The sequence below is a fragment of the Eleginops maclovinus genome, chromosome 14 (genome assembly GCF_036324505.1).
Source record: "Eleginops maclovinus isolate JMC-PN-2008 ecotype Puerto Natales chromosome 14, JC_Emac_rtc_rv5, whole genome shotgun sequence".
Classification (NCBI taxonomy): domain Eukaryota; kingdom Metazoa; phylum Chordata; class Actinopteri; order Perciformes; family Eleginopidae; genus Eleginops; species Eleginops maclovinus.
In genome coordinates, this window is record NC_086362.1 from 7787976 (window position 1) to 7810886 (window position 22911).

At 40.3% G+C, this 22911-nt stretch overlaps 2 protein-coding genes and 1 long non-coding RNA gene across 8 annotated transcripts in view; 1 reads left to right on the forward strand and 2 right to left on the reverse strand.

Annotated features, from left to right (window-relative positions):
• The first annotated feature begins 1229 nt into the window (after positions 1-1229).
• sec24d (SEC24 homolog D, COPII coat complex component) lies at positions 1230-16632 on the forward strand. The gene is given in 24 exon segments (XM_063900393.1): positions 1230-1308; positions 2344-2544; positions 3296-3398; positions 3616-3749; positions 3843-4151; positions 4322-4572; positions 4850-4961; positions 5301-5428; positions 6684-6822; positions 6953-7068; positions 8095-8219; positions 9394-9585; positions 9805-9898; positions 10874-10927; positions 10929-10991; positions 11133-11303; positions 11893-11989; positions 12068-12213; positions 12294-12432; positions 12835-12953; positions 13090-13269; positions 13594-13785; positions 14298-14387; positions 14786-16632. Coding segments are annotated over 23 exon segments (3246 nt in total). The 5' UTR covers positions 1230-1308; positions 2344-2393; the 3' UTR covers positions 14927-16632.
• LOC134875763 (uncharacterized) lies at positions 1937-3775 on the reverse strand. Its single transcript, XR_010167281.1, has 3 exons — positions 3601-3775; positions 3291-3468; positions 1937-2156 (listed from the first exon to the last, which is right to left on the reverse strand). It is a non-coding gene; the product is annotated as an uncharacterized LOC134875763 (long non-coding RNA).
• Positions 16633-17304: 672 nt separating the features above from the next.
• The window catches only part of kcnip4a (potassium voltage-gated channel interacting protein 4a), a 102397-nt gene continuing 96790 nt past the window's right edge, over positions 17305-22911 (reverse strand). For all 6 annotated transcript variants that reach the window (XM_063900398.1, XM_063900394.1, XM_063900397.1 and 3 more), the window contains 6 exons: positions 21226-21295; positions 20809-20879; positions 20173-20280; positions 19383-19487; positions 19242-19304; positions 17305-19148 (listed from right to left, as the gene is read on the reverse strand). In XM_063900398.1, the coding sequence (XP_063756468.1) occupies positions 19101-19148; positions 19242-19304; positions 19383-19487; positions 20173-20280; positions 20809-20879; positions 21226-21295 (465 nt within the window). In that variant the 3' untranslated portion in view covers positions 17305-19100. The remainder of the gene's footprint in view (positions 19149-19241; positions 19305-19382; positions 19488-20172; positions 20281-20808; positions 20880-21225; positions 21296-22911) is intronic.

Genomic DNA, 22911 nt, shown 5'->3' on the forward strand with positions numbered 1-22911 from the left:
GGAGACGTCACAGCGCGAGGACCCGCCTGCAGGAGCATCGTGCAACTGGTTTGTTACCGCGAGTACCCAGTCTACGTAACATCCCCGAGGTATGGCATCTCAATAAACACTAAAGAACAACTACATGATACCTTAAAAACTATTGGAAGCTTTGATAAATACTCAAAGGACACATCCGGTAGCTATAGCCTTGAACATATCAACTTGAGGATGTTTTGTATTTAATTGTATTTTCCTGCAGTGGCATTAACATAATAATCTACATTTGTCGTTATAGAACCTCATATGCGCACTATTTACAGTTATAAATACTGTATATCAGTATACCAAAATACTGATCTTTGAACTATGCCTTTTTCATATTTTATTGGGATTGTTTCATTGTATGCTCGTAAAATGTTTTTATTTTATTTTAAGAATCACTTACTTTATTGTATTTAAGTTGTAAAATGTTATTCTTATACAAATTGTTGCATTGTTTTTGTCGTTGTTTTTACTTTTTCTGTATTATTTATGTCTCACACCTGTGGAAAACTTCAAACGTCTAACCTGAATGAAAGGAGCCATACAAATGAGAGTTTTATTTAAACCTAGAAGTCCCTGTAGGAGACTTCAAGACTCATTGCACTATTTGATTAGTGTAGAAGGTTAATGTCTGTACAGCTCATGCCAGAACACCCCCCCCCCCCCCCCCCAAATAGCATCTAAATCCCTGTTCATTATACCAAGTTGTGTGGCCCTATAACTTTTAACTATCTTCGGCAAATCACTATTTAAAAGTGAAAAAGGTATACTTTTCTTCAGCTGTCATTATCCATGTGTTAAAAAGTAGTCTATAGTGTGTATTCATTTTAACAGAGGGAAAAATCTTTAATTATAATAATGAAACGTACAGGTCCACATCCCTGTGCTGACGTGTATGGGCTCCTTCTCTTTACGCATGCGCACGGCGTCAGACACAAGTTAGCTAAAAACACATCGCAGGAAAATTCACTGTTTCATTTCAAAGTAAAAGCATAATGAAACGTTTTAAAACTAATATTTACGAGTACAGAACGTCCATGGTGTTTTAATAAATGTTTGAAAAGGGGTTGTTTTTAGAAACGAGTATTTATTTTTGTCCTTCATATGGCGTATAATTATGAAGTTATCTGTTGATAAAATATGTTATTAAAGATTTTACTTTGAAATGCAAAACCGGAAACGTTGATTTCGACAGGAGTAGCGTAGCGACCGGCGCTTTGGTGAGTTTGACGTGGCACTCTGCTTTCACTGAGCACCGTGGAGAGGACTCAGCCCATTATTCAGGTAAATACCATAACCACTATATTAACACATAAAAGCCAATACACATGACTTAATCTATCTCGTTTAAATATGTATTTGAAGGTGTTTGAAGCCATTGTGCTTCTTCTGGTGCCAAACGAAAACTTTGTAGTAATTTCCGCGTAGCTAGCAAGATGTTTTCTATCAATATGTAATCAACACTGTACGATGTGCTGTGCTGGCATCTTACTCTTTTATATCAGGTGTTTAATTGTTTGTCACAGAGAAAAGATATAACCACAAGCAGGATATCATGTGTTTCTCTTCAACATGTGTGAATTTAACACAGCAAGGATGCTCAAATGTTTAGCCATCACACCTAACGGTCTTTGACGTGGCAATTCTCGGAAGTGGCAGAAACGATTCACTATTAAACTGAAGAATGAACCGAGGCCAACTGTCGCCTTCTTAATGCTTTTTATTAAGGGTAAAACGTCTTAAACGGATTTATTATGCTGTAATATAGGGCTTTGATGGTGTTGTCAGTACGCAGCTGTTATTTGTGTTGACCCTGCTGTGCCAAAGTTCAACTTGTATCAGGAAAACGTCTACAGATCCTTTGCTTTTAAAGACTTTTATTATGAAAAGGTTTTTCAATGTAAGGCTTATCATGGTATTTACATTAAAGGAATCGGGCAGATGAGATTGGATCGTCGCTCTGACAGGCAAACAGAAAGTCATGTAGTTCCTTGAAGATAATTCTTGTAAGGATAGGCCTTCCTTTATCTCTCTCAGTAAGCAATGCCAAAGGTCCATGTTACACGAGTGTTGATGATTGCACGAGGTCAAATATCAGTCGTTGTTGGTGTATCTTTTCAAACCTGTTAGTGCTGTGAAAAAGAGAAATAGATGCTTGTGTTACATCAGAAAGTGTCTATTGCGATGTTAGTGGTTTGGAAAAAAAAACACAAACTTAATTAAATCTTCTGTTGTCAAGATTAATTAGAAACACTGAATTAAAATATAACCGTTAGTTGTGGTTCTTATGATAACACTTGACTATTTTTTACTCAACAGGTTGTCAACTCATTGATCCTGGCATGAGAAGACAGTAACATCCCATCAAGATGAGTCAACAGGGTTATGTTGCTGCACCCCCATACTCCCAGGCCCAGCCCGGAATGGGGGGCTACCAGGGTGGGTTTGGAGCTGGTCCTGCACAGCCCCTGTATGGGCACTATGGAGGTCCGCCTCAGACATTCAACGGTCCACCAACAGGTAGAGCAAAAACACTGTTTGTTTAATGTTTCCTTAAAAGACTAAGTCTAATCTTGTTGCTTGCTCAATCAGCTTGTTCATTGTTGAATTACAACTAGTGCTATTTCAACATTATAGAAGTTTACAATGATCAAGATTTCAGATATGTGCTTTGTTTTGGCGTGAATGTGCAATAACAGGTCTGAAGTGCTGGCTTTTCTGAGTATGGTTCATTACATGTCTTAGTCTGCAGCTGAGTTCAGATTTCACATTGTGTTGAAAGCTCCAAACAGCATAACCAACAGTGATATTATACTTTGACTGCTGTGGGTATATAATAATATGTGTCGCATTTATTGCATTTATAGTAACAACATGTTGGGTTAATTTCTTGAATATATTTCCTATTCAGCCCTATAAACCCTGTTTTTATATACATATATTGTTTATCATGGTTTATTTGTCATTGAGTGAAAAGGTTTTTATGGCCTTTAAATAATATATGTGTTACACCACTGTGAAGGCGTGCCAGCAGCTCAAACCAAGATAGATCAGAAATATTGCCTTTATGTTAAATCAGTTTATTTCAGTTCACATTGAAGCAAGCTCTGTCTGACTGAAGTGTAAACAAATCCGTACAATCAGGAAAATGCTTTCTTTACAACAAAGGCGTCATGTTCAGATTTTTGATGAATTTGATTTTGGTCTACAATGGATTTACCTCTGATACAGGCCATACAAACACGCTGTAACTGTCTGTTACTCACTGCAGGTATGATGAAGTCACCAGTCTCCTCTGCAGCTGGGGTGCCCCCACCTGCAGCGCCCAGTCAGTACAATCCAAATGTCCAGCAGAACGGCGCACATCCGCAAAGGTGAGAATCTTCCTTAAACCGCAACTGCATGGCTCTCGAATATGAAGAGATCGTGCAGGTGCAAGAATTGCTGTTGAAGTGCGTGAAGCAAGATATTTACAATTGATGGATAATAAGAAGTTGAATTAACATTTAAAACAGCTTTACGTTTTAAGCACATCAAGAGACTGCACTGTACCTGCTGCATATTAGTAATACATACCCCTGTTTTCCTCAGATACCCTCCACCGGCTGTTTCTGCTTCTTATGGACAGCCTTTACAGTCCCAGTACAACAACATGGCCCCTGCGGCCCCCCCTCAAGCTCAACAGCTCACCAATCAGATGAGTTCCATGAACCTGGGCAGCTATGGTAAGTTTGATATGAACTGTTTTACAGATCACACTGCTCAACATCAAACAAATGACAGCACAGTACTCACCTGATCGGTTTTTCTTTTTGTAGCCTCAGGTCCTATGCAGAGCCCCCCTCCTCCATCAAACTCTCTAGCCCAGCAGCCTTTCCAACCAGCCCCTCCTCCAGTGGGCCAGCCACTGATGCCTCCAGGACCACAGTCCCCCCACATGTCTCCTCCGCAGTCTCCCCCAGCAAACATGCCAATGGCAGGCCTCCCAATGGCTGGCCAACAAATGGGAGGCCCCCCACTGTCAGGCATGGGTCGACCCTTTCCCGGCCCCCCTCCTCCAGGCCCCGGAGGATTCCAGCAGCCTAGTCCGGGACCTGCTGGTCCAACTGGATACCCCCAGCAAGGAGGTACAGTGACACTGTGAAACAGAAAAGGTTCTCAAATGGATTTCACAGCTTTTTACCCCTGTGTGTTTAGTCAGGCAGTACCTAGTCTGTTGAGTGGCTCAAAAACTGACATAAAATAACAACAGCTAATAATTAGGTTTAAAAATCTGAATGTGTGTTTCCATGTGCAGGTCAGTTTGCGGGACACATGGCGGGGCCTCAGCCTGGCATGATGGGGCCTCAGCCCGGCATGATGATGGGGCCTCAGCCCGGCATGATGGGGCCTCAGCCCGGCATGATGGGGCCTCAGCCCGGCATGATGGGGCCCCAGCCCGGCATGATGGGGCCTCAGCCTGGCATGATGGGGGCCTTCCCCGGATCACCAGGCGGACTGGCAGGACCACCTCAGAAGAAACTGGACCCTGACTCTATCCCCAGCACCGTAAGTACAACACTAATCCTCCTGGGACTGCATACCTTGACATGTCGATTACACACATCACTGAACATTTCTCTGACTTGAACTAGCAGCTTAATCATTCCTCAAAAAGGTGTACATCTTCTCTTTTGGTAACATTTCTAAGTATTCACAGTTGGGTATATTAATAAAGCAGTAGAAAACATAAACCCAATGCTGATAGCTTATTTTGATTGCCATGTAATAAAGCTGTAACTATTGAAATCAGATTAGACTGAATTGCATAGCATGTCTTCTTTAGACTCAAGTCATCGAGGATGACCAAGCAAAACGAGGCGGACAGGTGTACAACACGAACATCAGAGGACAGGTTCCACCGCTGGTCACCACTGAGTTCCCCATACAGGACCAAGGTATCTCACTGTTGAACTTTTCTCCATTATTTCATATTTGTAATATTTGTTTTTTTATAAGTGCACATATATAGCATGATGTGAGTGTGCATCCATGTCTTAATATATATAACTATGTATTCAAGCATTTATATTCAGCACGTGTAATGTTGATTTTAGGCTTGTCAGTTATTTTTCATTGGTGGAAAGTACTTTATAATGTTTCGGCTTTTGCTCAAAATGAAGACACTTTTGGTACAGTTAAACATGAATAAGTAGCAGTCCACACTAAGGAAGCGGTAACAGAAATGTGCTGTGTTATAGTGTCAAAGTCATTGACCTTCTTTCTTCTAATCTCAGGCAACGCCAGCCCCCGGTTCATCCGCTGCACCACTTACTCCCTGCCCTGCACCGCAGACCTGGCCAAACAGTGCCAAGTGCCTCTGGCCTGCATCATCAAACCTTTTGCCAGTGTGCCCAAGAATGAGGTAAGTCAGGTTTTACGTTTAACTGAAAACTAATAGGTCGAAACAGTTTGAATAATCAACAATAAATAGCCACCTGCCAAGGTAAACATAAAAAAGAAAGCAATATTGAAAAGACTCAACAGATCCTTGTGGATTTGTTGTGAATAAGCACATTTAAGTAAGCAGGAAATTATAAATGATCAGTTTCAATTTTCAGTCTTGTTCAGCAAGTAGTTAAGGCCTTAATTTATGGTTTGGTTACGCTTTCCTATTGTGTTTGTTACATTTTAAAAGAGGATTAAAACTAACTGAAATGTTCTCGTCCTTTAATAGATGTCTCAGTTAAGTTGTCCTTTGAATGACCTCCTTTTGGATCGTATGTGGTCCAAAAATCCCTCTGTAGAAACCCCCCCTCACTCGCCATGTCCTATTAGCCTTTTTAGGAAATGTTAGCTTTCTCTCATCTGGCCAGAGGCTAATTAGCTAATGTCAGATCTACAGGGAGGGTTTGTACAGGAATCAATCTGTAATATTTGCACTCTCAGATTTATATCCATCTATTCCAACATGGAGCATATGCATGCAGAGAGGAGCAAAAATAGTCAAACTTAAATCAATTCAGTTCTGAGTTTGTGTATGTATAACTTTAAAAGGATGCTGTTGTGTTTGGATTCTGTTTTCATTGTTTTGCCATGCAACAGGTTTTTTTTCTCTGCGCAGTACAAACGTGCAGAAATGTAAACACTTGAAGTCTCCAGTCTAAAAATACACCTACATAACTTGCCCCTTTGTCTGCATGTGTTATATGATAGTTAGGAGCCTTTTTAGCCTGAAGGGACTGGACTCTTAAGTAAATATTGTTAACAGTAATCTGCAGCGCTGCATACAGTACTCTGTAACAGTGCTGTGGCATCAAACAGCTTCATGCTAAGCATTAACATTAAACACATATTCCGTACATGGTAGTGCAACGTGTCTTTTTTTGTGCCATGGAATCACTGATGCTTCAGACACAGCACAGATTATATGTACGCCAGTGCAGCAGTGTTCAACCAAACATGGGAAACGTCACAGTTCATGTAGACTCCCTTCAATAAAGACGTAAACCATGATCCTTATCCTATTGCTTTTGAGGAGGAGTTTTTGAAACACAATGTCCTGATTTGATGTAGGAACAGCTGTTGAAGTTCTAACTATAATGTGTGTGTGTGTGTGTGTGTGTGTGTGTGTGTGTGTGTGTGTGTGTGTGTGTGTGTGTGTGTGTGTGTGTGTGTAGACTCCTCTGTATGTTGTGAACCATGGTGAGACCGGCCCGATCCGCTGCAATCGATGCAAAGCCTACATGTGTCCCTACATGCAGTTCATCGATGGAGGGCGTCGCTTCCAGTGTGGCTTCTGCAACTGTGTCAATGAAGGTAGAGTACTATGCAAGCTACAGCATTCTTGTCATGTTAAGCAGACATAACATTTAATATAATGAGCAAGAAACCAAGTATATGTTGACAAAAGTTCTGTTGTTAATTAAATGTATATATCTTACTGTAGTGCCAGCCTTCTACTTCCAACATTTGGACCACATGGGCAGGCGGGTGGACTTCTACGAGAGGCCAGAGCTGTCCCTGGGCTCCTACGAGTTTGCAGCCACACTGGACTACTGCAAGGTAAATAACTACTACTGCTCGGTACACATCATGCAGAAGGGATCTAGTTGATCAGTAGAAACCCAACATTGATTGAGATGCATCGATCAAACCTGATCAAAACCCAACTGTTGTCAGCTGATCATAACTGGTGACTGGTTTTGAGGGTGCACATGCAAGGGTACAGGCAGTAACTTCACAGCAACACACAACGTGCTTACCGTGAGGAAGTACTTCAGCATGAGTGAAAAAGACATTAATCATGAAGCAATTTGTAACATTTGCAAGATCAAAATAAGCCATGAAGGAACAACCCCTGAAGTCCAACCTTTAACAACAAGAAGGTGCTGTTGGTTAGTTTTGGAAAACAATTGAAGTAATTAAATATTCAATGTTTTACATACAGTACATTTGTTATTCATTTAGTGTATGATGTCACTTACAGCTCCTAGAAATACAAAACATTTGAATAAGAATAGGCAAGCAAAGATTGCAATCTGTGCTTCTTTAAATTGAAATCTGGGATTGTTACTTGTGTTTAACAGACTTTAGGCATATCCCATGGAGGCTGTGGTTGAGAAGAACAGAGTTGAGTGAGCTGGCAGAGCTGAGTCACTCCACTGGCCTACTTTACCCCTGTTTATTCAGACGTATAAACAGAAAATTAAACAAAAAGCCTGCAAGGTGATTTTCATGGATTGTAACTGTGGCAACATAACAATGCCTTCCTGACAACCCCCCTCTCTCACACACACATACACACTCATTGCCCTGTATTTAGGAATTCGTAAGTCATGGTCTCTTCACAGATACTGCAAGTTATAAACAAGCACCAATGGAAACCAAATATCTAGGACTTGCAGCCAATAAAGGAGGAAAGCATGAGGGTAGGATCCAGGGTCTGATATGGTAGGATTAATAAATTAGACAATATGGAAGTGAAACAAGGAATCATTTTCAGCTTTTACAAGAGCTTAACTGTATGTCAAGTTTGCATGAATTATAAAATAGTTACTTATTATTTACTCCTGCCTTCTCCTCCTGCAGAACAACAAGCCTCAAAATCCTCCTGCCTACATCTTCATGATCGACGTGTCCTATAACAACATTAAGAGTGGACTGGTCAAACTGATATGTGATGAGCTGAAGACTCTGCTGGAGAATCTACCCAGGTACGCACACAACACACCAGAAAACACACGTACTTACACAGTTATTATCTGCTGATGCATCGTGTAGAGCCCAGTGCAACCGACTACAGTTCACTTCCAACATATGCCTCACCAAAAAAGGACTTCCCTCAAGTCATGAACACCGAGCCAACTATTTGTTCTCGTCTGCTGAATATTCTTGCATGAAGTTCAGCAGATGGTGAGTATCGGTTGAAAGGGCGCCAAGGCTGCCAAAAATGGAAAATATTACAGTGCAGTCTGTATGTTCTATGGAGAGGAGTGAGAGAAAACAATTCTGGTGATCCATCTTTAAGGTCAGATTTGTTTTCTGTTCTGTGTTTATGACTTGAATCACAACATGATGCTGTTAGCCAGGATGATCTTTCTAAGTTATGTAAAAAAACACAGGTGGGGAAAAAAGCTTTGGGCAGACATTTTTTCTTAGAAAGATTTTCTTGGCAAAAAAAGGAAAATTCCTGCATGTTTTCGAGTCAAACACAGGAGAGAAAAAACAAAGAACAGTTTTGAAAATGGATTACTGGAATATTTTTCATCCATACATCTTTTAAAAGTATCCAAAAAACAAGCAATGTTGTGCAGAAAACATTGTTCTCTGTGGAAAGCGAGTTATGTTTGGATTTATGCTTGAGAAGGGATGATGTACTTCACCTGGTGCCTCCTAAAATAACTAGAAAACCTTCTTTCGTCACTCCTTCATTTGTGCCAGCAGCAATTTATCCACATTAGTCTGCTGCCATGACATCATCCTGAAACACTGTAGTATAAGTGTACTGCAGATAAACCTTTTCAACTGTTTAAAGCTGGACTTTTTTTACAGACACTAAATTAATGCATTTGGACAGACTGCATTTTTATAAGGTTCATGCGGTTCAGATGTATTTCCAAATACAGATTACGCTAGATCCTGGTTTGAGTAAAGACACATTTTTTTATAAATCATCTCTGGTATGTTTCAGTAAGATTAGAGAAAGAAGGAAATAAACTAATCCAATCTGAATCAGTTATTTCTAACGGCACCTGCGACTTATGTTCGTACAGAGAATGTGGGATATCAACTTGAAAGGGTTTCATCTCTTATCATATCATGTTCTGGTGAATAGAGACGTTCAGTGAGACTTACCTGAAACTAACTCAAGTTCTTCTCCCCCTCCAGTGAGGACGGTTCGGAGAGCTCTGCCATAAAGGTGGGCTTCGTCACCTACAACAAGGTGCTCCACTTCTACAACGTGAAGAGCGCTTTGGCCCAGCCGCAGATGATGGTGGTGTCAGACACGGCGGAGATGTTCCTCCCCCTGCTCGACGGATTCCTCGTCAACTATCAGGACTCCAGAGCGGTTATCTACAAGTAGGAAACACAATAATCTTTAAGGAAGACCTGGGTTGATCTGGGAAAGAAACAGGCAATTGTATAAAGCTTAATTCAGCTAAAAAATGAAGGTTTTATTGAACAGAGAAACAATGCATGAGAAAGACAGTAATACTGAATCATTGTTAAGCTCCTAACTTGAATACATTTCAACCAGACTTGTGAAGGCATTAAACATAATCCTCTCCTCTCCTGCAGCCTCCTGGATCAGATCCCCGATATGTTTGCAGACAGCAACGAGAGTGAGACGGTCTTTGTTCCCGTCATCCAGGCCGGCGTGGAGGCATTCAAGGTCAGCCCACTGTGACAGCCTCGCTAGCTTTGCATGAAGAATAGTGTACTAATTACCTAAAAGGTTGTCAGTGGCCTCCAGTGATCCAGGTGTCACATTATTTAAGTTCCTTATTATGTCTGCTGGAGCAGAAATGTGATGCAGGTTGCTCATTCCCTTACGCTCATCTTTTCATGCTGAAGGAACAATCTTGATGAACTGGAAATGTTCTGCTTTACAAACAGACAAAAAAACTGAACATTTCCAATCAGTGAAAGCATTTTATCTCTTATAGTTGTGTTGTCATACTCTATATGTGCATGGCACTATTATCATTCCTTATTTAAGAATTGTAATCCTGCTAATTATCCCTATATGTAACGGTTCCTTGATTTAGCTTTTTTTTCTGTATCTGAAACACCATACAGTTACCTTTTTTGGTATCCTCATTAAGTATTCTGATACTCCCCAGGCCTGCTGATCACCAGGAAGTGACAGTTCAAAGGTCTTAAGCACAGTTGGTTAGCTTCCTATCTGATAAGCCCCATTTGATAAGCAACAGTGTGTGTCCGTGTAACACACTGATCTCTTAATGTCTGTTCCTTATTAATCACTGTACTAATGGGTTCAAATAACACGCAGTGGAGCCAAAACACACAAGTTAGTGATCCAAACTGAATAAGCATGGCAGATTGTTTGAATGTCTCTGTTGTGTTTGTGTTTACTAAAGCTAACAAACTTTCCCAGTAATATGAGGTCAGTGTTTGGCACACAGCGAAGGAAAAGTTCACACACAGCTTTTAATTGGAAGCAGTTGTGGCATTTCTCAACAGCAGAGGGACTGTGGCCTATTTATTTCTCTGGGTAATGCTTAGTGCTTTATCTTTTCCTTAAAGTGTGTTATTATAAAGTTGGAATTTGGAATGAGTGAGATGGTAAAGATATGAGCTGCACACCATGTGATCTTCTTTGAAAGATATTCCCTCTCTCCTGCAGGCAGCAGAGTGCAGCGGGAAGCTCTTCATCTTCCACTCCTCCATGCCCACCGCCTGAGGCCCCGGGAAAACTGAAGAACAGGGATGACAAGAAGCTGGTGAACACCGACAAGGAGAAAGTAATTAGCTTTTTGTGAAGTTATATTTAAAGCTCATTCGGAACTCCACATACAGGCTGCTGGTAGTGAGTCAAATCAGAAATAGTGGAGTCAGTTTGATATCATCTTACTTATCCGAATGAAATTCTGTTTCTTCCACAGACGCTGTTCCAGCCTCAGAAAGGAGTGTATGAGCAGCTGTCGAAGGAGTGTGTGGCGCAGGGATGCTGCGTGGACCTCTTCCTCTTCCCCAGTCAGTATGTGGATGTGGCCACCATGGCGGACGTGCCCTCGCACACCGGAGGCTCCGTCTACAAGTACAGCAACTTCCAGGTACAACATTCAACACTGAAAACACACACGCATAATACATGCAAGACACACAGAAGGATATGTACCGCTTTTTACTTTATGTGATGTCTCTAAGAGCCATTTAAAGTTCCTATTATTAAGATGACTTCGTCCTTAAGATCCGAGTGTGTTTAGCTATTTAACGCTGGGACTTTATTTACTTACTGTAGGTTTAAAAACAAACATAGAACGGTCCAGACTCAAAGACTCAAGTCGTTTAAAGCCTGCTTCTAATCACATCAGAACTTCAGAGTCTATTATCGTCCTGTCCCATAGGACTGCTGCAACAAGCGTGGGTAATTACTCCAAACTGTACACACAGCACATACATACAAAGGCAGGACAGTGGTGGAAATGTACTTCTACCTTTTCATTTGATGCTGCTTTATATTTCTACACCATGTAAATCAAATAATCATTTGGATGTGTTATGATTGGTTCAGCATTCAGTCAATCATTTAAATTACATTTCTGACACAGGCTTTGAGACTATACTGCCATCTGCTGGATAACGTTTATCCACATGTAATATTTTACTGCTGGCTCTGACTTATGATCTGCATGTTGCCAGGTGGAGACGGATGGGGAGCATTTCCTGAGAGACCTGAGGAAAGACGTGCAGAAGAGCATCGGGTTTGACGCCATCATGCGTGTTCGCACCAGCACAGGTGAGCAGCGTTCAACACTTTGCATTTGCACCAGAGTCTCAGTCACTCGCTTACACCGCTGTGTGTGTGTTTCCTCAGGGTTCAGAGCCACAGAGTTCTTCGGAGCGATCCACATGAACAACACCACAGACATCGAGATGGCGGCGGTGGATTGTGACAAGGCTCTGACTGTAGAGTTCAAACACGACGACACGCTCAGCGAGGAGGCCGGAGCGCTCATGCAGGTGTGTATCTTTTTCAAATAATCACAGGAGTTAAATCTCAAAGGTTTGGTTGTATGTAATGTTTGGACTCTGTTTCCCAGTGTGCATTGCTGTACACCACCGTCAATGGACAGCGACGTCTCCGCATCCACAACCTCAGTCTGAACTGCAGCTTGCAGCTGTCAGAGCTGTACAAGAGCTGTGAGACAGACTCTCTCATCAACTTCTTCGCCAAATCAGGTGACCGAAAACCTTTGAGTTCTATACTTAAATCACAGATAGCTCAGCCAAATGCAGAAACACTTCTCTCTCTCTCCCTCCCTCCCTCCAAGCAGATTATTTCAAGCTGGAGTCAATCTTCATCACACAGTGCTGATGTACCGCAGTATCATCCTCTCTGACCTTTGTTGATAATCTACCAAAACTCATGGACTTCTGAGTAGAAGAGGGATGGGTTGTGGAAATAGGGAGCACATGTTTCACATAAAGCACAGCTGACACTGAGCCGCCTTCAGTCCAGCCGTATTATTCCTGACCTTCAGCTGCCTCCTCTTTACATCTCCTTCTCTTCCTTGTGTTCTACCCCCCCAGTTATCCTTGTTGCTCTTTTATTTTTTCAATAACATTTTGTCCTGCACACAGCCTGCCGTGCCATACTGAACCAGCCTCTGAAGGCCGTGCGGGACATCCTGGTGAACCAGACGGCCCACATGTTGGCCTGCTACAGGAAGAACTGCGCCACCCCCTCAGCTGCCAGCCAGGTCAGAGCCGGATCCCTGGGAGGAAATGTGTTCAATAAGGGGATCAAAGGAACTTGACGTGCTTATGTGGTGCAATACTAATGTGTCTGTAACAAAATGTGTCTCTCAGAAAGTAATCTGAGGTTTTTATCCACAGCTGATCCTGCCTGACGCCATGAAGGTGTTCCCGGTCTACATGAACAGCCTGATGAAGAGCGCTCCTCTGGTGGGCAGCACGGAGCTCTCCACCGACGACCGCGCCCATCTGAGGCTCTCCATCATGGCCATGGGGGTGGAGGAGACACAGCTGCTGCTCTACCCACGCCTCACACCCCTGGTGAGGGACACACACGATGTTACATTCAGCGGACACTTTTATCCAAAGCAGTTTACAATAAGTGCATTCCACCATGTAAATACAAACTCAAAAGTATCCTGCAGGAGCTTTAGCTTTAAATAGATGTTATACGTTCTTTCTCTTTAAATCTACATTAGTAAAGTTTCATTCATCAGATTTTGAAAAATGTAAGTCACAATCTGGATGAATCTCCAAAAATGTTTACCCCTTTTTAATCCAGTTTATTTCCTTATATTTTCTGCACAATGCGTCTTACATGTAATTACAAAAATCTAATCTAATATATCTGTAATTTGTTTTCAGCACAACCTGGACGTTGACAGCGAGGCTCTACCCGCTCCGGTGCGATGCTCCGAGGAGCGCCTCTCGGACTCCGGCATGTTCCTGCTGGAGAACGGACACTCCATGTTCCTGTGGCTGGGCCAGGCCAGCCCTCCGGACTTCATGCAGAGCCTCTTCAACCTGCCCTCCCTCGCACACCTGCAGGGAAATATGGTCAGAGCTCATTTCACTTAAAATATATAGTCAGCAACAAATCAAATGGCATGTTTCTAGATGTTGGGGGAGATTATTTTTTTTTCCCTCTGTGTTGTCTGGAGAGAATTTGATGATGCCTCGACATTACAAGTTGTCATTGAAATGATTCCTTACTTACAAAGATTGAAATCATAACATTTCAACATCTGCTCATTATTTGATCCAATATGATTGATCCAAGTAGTTGATCAAGTATACACGCTTTTCTATTATGAATAACATTTACCTTAAAGAAAGTTCAAAATGATTTTCAACGCAAAGTTGGAACATTACTTCAACATGTTGTGCAGGTGCAGAAGAAAGGAAGCAAAGCAACAATGTTTTAAAGGTGGCCAAATGTATAAAAGAATCTGCTTCTCATCCTCAGATGTTATCATCTCTATGTATCAATTTTCCTGGACACCCTCTAGCGGTATACATGTGTTGTCTTATTTTTCACTTAAAAAACCCTTCCTATTGTTCTTCCTCAGAATGCTCTGCCAGAGCTGGACAACCCGCTGTCCAATAAGGTCCGCTCCATCATCAGTGGCCTGATGGAGAAGAGGCCGAACTCCATGAAGGTAATACACTCAATATGCTCATGAAGACCTCTTCTTTGAGTATATTTTATAAGCTAAGAAAATGTCAACAAATTAAAGCCAGCTGTTAATGATCTATGCCTCCCTCTAGTGGACATATTAGGTAACTACATTCTACAACAACTACAAGAAAATGTAGGGTTTATTTACTCTTTATCTATAAATAATATATCGTAATAGAAGTTCTCAAGAATGCTATCCTATTGTTATAGAAATAGACAGGCATGCAAGTTTAAAGCAAGTAAGAGGTCACGTTTTTTTTATGTAGAATTTGATCAATCAATAGTCACATGTATGAGTGGATGAGTAGCTTTTAAAACAAGAGGACCAACATGCACACGCATCACAGCTTTTAAAATGCAAAACCTCTCCCCTCTCAGCTGCAGATCGTGCGGCAGAAAGACAAACCAGAGATGCTGTTCCGTCAGTTCCTGGTGGAGGATAAGAGTCTGCACGGAGGAGCCTCCTACATGGACTTCCTGTGCCACGTCCACCGAGAGATCAGGCAGCTGCTCACTTAACACCCCAACTGACGGACACACACACACAGGGTCAGTTAATAAAAGGACGGTTTTACAAAGACAGAGGAAGACACCCAGAGCCAGCGAGAGCCAAAGCTGCCTTTCCAACGTAGTGTACTTAAAGTGTGACCTTCAAATAACCACTCGTCACTTGAGAAACATACACAGCCAGCGTTGACAAACAGACACTTGTGTGGAGATCAGATTTTGGCATTAAGCAATACACCATTTATCTCCACAGTTTCACTTTCCACTTTGCAGATTTACAGGATCAGGACGAGGGGTTATTTTTAGGCAATACTGCTGATGTTCACTTTAAAACTCGCCAGTCTTTGTTTTACGTGACTCTCTCCCGTAAAGACTGAATATATGTAATCGTCTTCAAATCTTGTTCTCTTTTTTAAATATAAATACATGCTCAAAGAAATTTTACAATATTTAAAACGTCTTATAGAGGCTTCTACATGTTATCATACTTTTGCTGTCCTAGTGTAAATGTGCTAAGTAAACATACAGGAAAAATGTAATCATAATTTAAACAGTAACGCTGCTGAAAAATGACTCCTGTCATTACACACGCCTTCCCTCTGAAACATGAGATTCTTTGCCCGTTATAGGAAGGAGAGAGCACATTGTTTGTCCTGATGAAAAACTACGCTTCTTTTTCAACTCGAACTTGAACTAGTAAGGATGTTTAAGGGAACGGACTGCCAAAGGTTTAGGGACCAAAGAATACAACTGTCACAACTATATAACGAAATGTAAAGATCTGCCCTTGTTGGGAAGGATGTATTTTAAGGATACTTTTCAGATACCTCTGAAAATTTCATAACATCAAAAAGGTGCCATATAATAAATCTGACTTGTGCCAAAATTGTCAGGACCATCAAATGATTGGTTACTTTCAGGGATGGCTGCAATTAATGATGGATTTACATTAATTCATCTACCTATTATTTTCTCGATTAATGGTTTAGTCCATAACATGTCAGAAAAGTCCATTCCAGTTCCTAAAAACAAGGTTTTTAGAGACATTACCTTGGACTTTGTCAGTCGATATAATATATATGAAACAAATCAGGAAACGAACAGCAGGAAATCTCCATATTTCAGAGGCAGAAAACTGCATTTTTACACATCAACAACAACAAACGATTAGGTGTATCATAATAGTTTGCGTTCTCTGTCAGATCAGCAGATTTTTGGTCAGAACAAGTTTAGTCCACTCTTTTTACACCTGTCTGTTATAATGAAAGAAGAATTTCTGGCACAGTATTAGCGTCTCTGTTTTGCATCGCTTGTTTTGACGGAGGTAATCGCCTCTGTGTAATTCATGTATGCATTTGATAAATATTCCACGATTTTGTTTATGTGTGGCCTACAAAGTCTTTTTGTACATCAACTACTTTGAAAATGTAACCATCTGCCTTAAGTTGCTATAATAATAATAATTGTTAAAACATGTAAAATATATATATGTCCTCGAGGTCTACGGCTGATTTCAATCTCTTTGGTTTGTATGCAAACTTATCTCAGGTAATTGAGTACCTTAATATTTTAAGTTGGATGAAGTGATTTTAATAACTGGAAAGATGGGACGGTTGTGGTTTTGAGTTGATTTTTGGACCTCTATGGGCTTTGGATGCCATGTGTATTTTATTCCAGACCCTCAACCAATTTTGTCTGAATAAATTCTTGACATATCGGCTCCGCTTTCTTTTGTTCCTTGTACAGTACGGGAAATGAACCGAATTTATCTTTACCATAACAAAAAACCCTCTGAAAAGTACATAGTTTCAAAAGAAAATGTGTTTAATATTACAGTTTGAAGAACACAATCCATTTTCAGCCAGACTACAGAATTTAGTTATAAAAATCCACATTATGTTTTCTAATAGAGAGAAATCTCCTGCACAGAATCAAGTGTGTGTTGTCATATTCCCACCATGAGGGGGCCCCAGATCACTGTTCATGCGTCGTTATCCACAATGATCTGTTTATGTTGGACAATAACACTTATTTGGACCATTATGGTGAACAGAATGTGGTTTATAAAGAGATGTTAAAATATACATCTTGTAATTCTTGCAAATGTGAAACTTTGATTGTTCTAAATTACATTTCTGTCCTCCAAATTGACAATACTTTTCTAAAATCTGCTCTGAGGTACCTATTCTGCCTTCACAGAATAATTGTTGTAATATATTTACATACGAATTATCCACTATGTGAATCATAGAATTTAACACTCAAAATAGTGTGGCCAGTTGACAGTACATAAAACATCCTCCTCATATGTTTACCGTATATTAAAGTCTTATTATAGCACACTAAATATTAGATATCTTTCATGTGAATTAAGGAATTTAACACAAATGTGAAAGTTTGAGGTTTATAGTTTATTGTTTCCTTTTCGTCAGTGACAACTGACTTTTGATATTTTACAGAAGAAATGTAGAAATTCTTTATTATTTTCAGAAAGGAAATGTCTACATATTGTAGATATGTTGTGTTATGTTCAAACCAACATTATTTTCCTCTCCATTTCATCACTTACTTTTCATAACCAGATTTCTGAATTGTCAATCAAACAGAAACATTTTTACAAACAGTAAGGCACACAAACACAAATCAAGGAACAGCATGGCATTTGTTGATGGAAATATACACGTGATGTTCAATAACATGAGTAAAAAGAACACAAGTGTGCCGTCCTCTTCACCAAACTAATGACCAGCATGCCTCACTGAGCAGATTTAATGTTTGTCACATACTGCATGAATAAAAAAAACACAACTTCCGGCTGATTTTACAGACACTTCCTGTATCCAAATCATTGTGAAAAAGATAAAACACTCAGTAATTTACTCACATGATAACCTCTCTTCATTCAGTAGACTCCAACAAGCAACAGGAAGTCAGTATGAGACTTTTACCCAGCATGCCTTGTGTTTGCTCACATGCTTTAATCAGAGGAAGCAGAAAGTGACCCCCTGCACTTCGACGAGGAGGAATCACACCCAAACATAAGTATAATACACTTCTTTTTAAAAACAGTGAATTATGAACAAATCCTGAAATCCACCCGAGAGCAAACGTTCATTTAATCATATACAACCAAATATCCTTTGTACAATAATACCTTAATATAAATAACCTGCTTTAAACAGTGGACAAAATATAAACAAGTTGATGTAGACTGTTGCTTTACAGAGAATATTCTTACACTGGGCTAAATGAAACACACTGAAAGTAGCATTTATGTCATGACCGAAGATGTTGTTGTCTAAAGTTATACTAGCGGTAAATACAGCTACCTGTGTGCTTCTGTAGACAAACCATCAGTGGTATGGTTTTTGACATCAATACAATCCTTGTGTTGTCTCATTCTAGTTGGCAAGTAAACATGAACCGTTGAAAAGTTCCTCATAGAGTTCTTATCTGATGCTTTAAATATAGTATTTACAATTTAAAATAGTACAATGGATGTGGTTTTTGATTTAAATGCATCCTTCACAGAACAAAAAGACGATTATTCACTAAGTCGGGTGAGAACACTCTGGAAAGGAGAGCCGGTCAGGAGATCACTTGTTCAGGTTTTTTCTCTTGATGCTATAAAAGTAGAGCTGCAGTAGTTTTTTGACAGAAAAATAATGACCAATTATTTAAATGTTTTACTAATTGTTAAAGTAATTTGTCATGCATACTTCAGTCTTTTAACTTGGACTTTTCAATCATTTTTTTTAATATTTTAAAGACCAAATCATCGTTAGTGGCAGGCTTAGTAAAAAGTCACAGTGATATCACTTGGCAGTAAATGAAAGAAGTCAAGGCTTCAGCAGAAAGAAGCCTCCTCTTCATCACAGATCTCTCTCCGGGTGTTTATAATGTCAGAGCCACTCCAGAGACAAATGGAGGCAAATCAACCTTGAAGTAAGTTCTTTCTACTCCCCATTCAATTTGTGGTTATGTAACATAGTTTATAAAAAGTAAAATGTTTGAAAGGCAACCCGTTCCAGAGTGTCCGCACCATATTGCCTCCTCCTCACAGCAATATGAATGAACAATATCACATCTTTCATCAGAGGTCTGCATAGCACTGTACACAGTTAGAGTCTGAGTCAAGGTGACGGTCTCCTCCAAAGCCTCCACCATCACCGCCGCCAGCCAAGAGTTAAAGAACGTTTTCAAAGAGGTGCATCGATCGCATGATGTTCTCATCCTGCACACAGAGAGGAAACACCGTGAGGAGAAAATGAAAAGGTGCCACCAGGAGAAAGACAGAGAGACAGAGGAGTCAGGACGTCCAGCTTACGTTTTGGCAGCAGTCGATGAACTCGTCGATGGTTACCACCCCGTCTTTATTCTTATCCATCTTCTGTTTGAGAGGAGAAAAGAGAGAGGACAGGTGAGAGGAGGCCTCTTTACTGGGATCGACAGTTAGAGAAACACTTGCCTGAAAGAAAATTTCGACATGCTGCCGAGGCGCCTCCTCTCTGAGGACGGGGTACGTGCATTTTCCCATCATGTCGTAGATGGCCTTCATGATGTCTAGCATTTCCTTCAACACACAAAAAGGGTGAGGTTACCCAAATTACAAATAAATAAATAAAATACAATCAGAATCAGATGTCCTTTATCATTCCTACTGCGAGGACATTTATAACGTTAGGGTAAAGGGACAGCTCAGATAAAAAGGCAAAACAAGTAGACTTTTAAATCAAGAGGCAAACACACATTAATAAAATAAGTACTGATCTATTGTAAACAGGTTGATGTTAAGACATATCTACCACTGCTCAAAAGTACCATTGCAGGGTGAGTAATTATACTTTATTTATCTAGGATAGGGGGGTAATATTCAAGTTTCCACTTTGAGGTATAAACTCACAAATTCACAGGAAAAAAAGCAGAATATTCTGTGATATTGACCTCATTATCTCTGAGAATCTTAAAGTTTTCTTTGTATATGTACCACTTATAAATAAATAGAATAAAAAGTACTTTTCTCTGAATAAACAATGGCCCAAATACTGCATCACAGATTTCTGCTGCTACTCATATTCAGTTCAGATGGATTCAATTTCAGATGTGGTTTTCAAAGATATGGAAAATGACATCCACAGAGCTCCCTGTCAACAGCTTTTAATGAAATGACTTTCTATAATAATAAATAGTCATAAAAAGTGTTGATACAAAAGGTGTACTGTAAGATACGTGGGTGTTTCAAGTGTGAAGGGACAAACCTCTTTAGTGATGTATCCGTCTTTATTAATATCATACAGGTTGAAAGCCCAGTTGAGTTTATCCTGGATGGATCCCCGCAGGAGGATAGAGAGACCCATCACAAAATCCTGCAGAGAAAACAAGACTCACTGAGAAATATATAACATATGCACATTTAAAAATTTCAGCTTTCTGCTACTGCTATGAGATAAACAAATCATCAAGTAACAATACTACATGCAGGTAGTATTTTAGCACATTAACATTTCTGCAGGACGTTAAGTAAGGATATTTGAGAGGAACATGAAGCAGCAAATAAATCACAAACACTTCTTTATTCCAGTTATTAACAATCTCATAAAGCTCACGCTCCCCAGGGAATTAATGCACTTCTGAACTGAATGGACTGCGCATTAGATTACAAGAAGGCTGTTTTGTGCTTATAAGCAAAAATCTGCTCTTCATAAATATTAATCAGGTGTTGGTTAACAGGCTCAGGCTCAGTTACACAGAGCTGCATGTTACATAATGCCCCTGAGAAAGTGTCAAACATGTTGAGATTTTTAGGAGGTTTAAGTGATGGACACTCAGTACTACAGTCATTGATATGAAGGACAGTTTCTTTATTATAGGAATAGAAGTATCATAATACTCACCTCAAAACTAACAGAGCCGTTATGATCCGTGTCGAATGCGTTGAACAGGAAGTGTGCGTATGTTGAAGCATCTACAGAGAGAACAAACAAAGTCATCTGCAGTAATTACAGAAACACTGGCTGCACACACGAGAAACAGCTCAAAGGAAACTTTTTTTGGACAACTTCAAAGAATCACTATGTATTTTCTTTCACGGTGAGGAAAAAAGGGCTTCCAGCAAAGAGTTTATCGCTCTTCTTTTCTGTGCACGTATATCAAAGCCTCCTAATGTCTCCCTCTTGTTACTCTGGGTACGATCTTTGCATATTGATGAGCTTCCGCCTGCAAATACAACACTCTCCCTCCCTCTCTGTCATGGTTTTCTTGGAAGGAAGTACAGTTTTAATAACATGACTGAGGGCTCACATGACACAAACCTCCTTGAGGGAAGAACTGAGCGTAGATGTCTTTAAACGTTTCCTCGTTGACGACTCCACTGGGGCATTCCTGAAAGACAGAGAGAGGACGCATATTAAACTCCCTCCTTTATTAAAGTCTTTGAATCTGAGTTCAAGGTGTGCCAATCATGTTAACGTGGGACTGGAACTTCCTCCAGTGCACACACCTCACTGAACAGTCCATTTTAGGAGCATACATTTTGCATTCAGCGGTTAAACTTTTAAGATACATTCTCTTTAATGACGGGGAGAGAGCGCAAAGAAACATGACAGGGAAAAATACGCAGCTACTGTAGCTTTAAAAATATATGTATAAGACCAGAAATGAGACAATAATCAACCCACAGTCCTTCTTCCAAACCTAACCAAACAAAAGCCAGCCTTCCAAAGTGGCCAAACATACCTTTTGAATTTCTTCTCCTTTTTTTATTAGATGACAATATTCAAACACTTTTGAAACAACTAAAATGTCAAATGTGTTGGAGTGCTTCAATGGAGGTGTTTCAGGCAAGAGAGGAGTGTGAGGGAAGGGAGGGAGCTTTGGGATTTTAGCCTTTGCAGACCATTTACATCCACACAAAACTATATAACACACTACAGGAAAGGGAAAGAGAGGGATTCTCTTTAAGAGCAGCTTCAAATGTAATCTTTTCTGACCTCCAGTGATTAAACATATGTCAGTATTTTAGTCTGTTACCATTTAACAGAAAATTAGCTGCTGGTTCTTCTCTGGACCTTTTTATCCAACTATCTATTGAGGATTTTTTTTTCTTAGACCTCCATAGTCCTGCAGAATCTGAAAGATAAAGGCTGAAACTGCAAAGTTTCAACAGAAATCCGGTCCTGTTATTCAGAGTCTCAGCTGAGGCAGCTTTCAGTAGAGAAGTCTGAATAATCTTACATAACTCCTGCAAGAGGGAGTCTTTGTCTCTTTTGAAAGAAAAGAGCCAAACACTCAGCGATGACCTCGCTCAGGTTATAAAGCTTCTTCTGCAGGTTCAATTTCTTCAGTGCGAGGCTGCACACTGTGGCAGGATATTGAATCTTTGGGAGAGAAGACGTTCAGTACCTGTAAAGGACATTGTCTGGATGGGGAGGCAGATGTGCCCCTGGGTTTTCTATTGAAAAGGAAATCAAAGCTAAGGAACAGGCTGTATGGGAGGGAAACAATAAGATGAACATCCCTGATACAACAGAAATCAAACAGGAGGAAATAAAGACATAATGAACATAAACCTGTGCACTTGTGTTTCTATCTGAGAATCAAATATGAAGATTAAAACTCTGTTTCACTTTAGTTTCGGAGAGTTTCGTGCTCCATTTCTCTGTGATGACGGGATGCAGAGATAAAAACCGTTTCCTGATTTTGTCCAAGTAAGAGGCTTCCTGCTTCCTGTGGCCATGTTTGATCAGAAACACAACTGTGGTGCTGAAAACAAAAAGAGGAAACGTTGTTGCCTTGCTTCAAACGGACTCCTAAAAAAACTCGATTTGTCTGCACGACTCCCCTGACACTCTGCTTCTTCTACTGTCTCACAGACCCAGATACATATTTTGTGAGGGGAGGTCAAGAATTTTGGAGGCACACAGAACGAGCACAATCCGTCTTCATATTGTAGCACTGATCTAATGAAGTCTCAGAGAGTCTGTGCGAGTACACTTTAC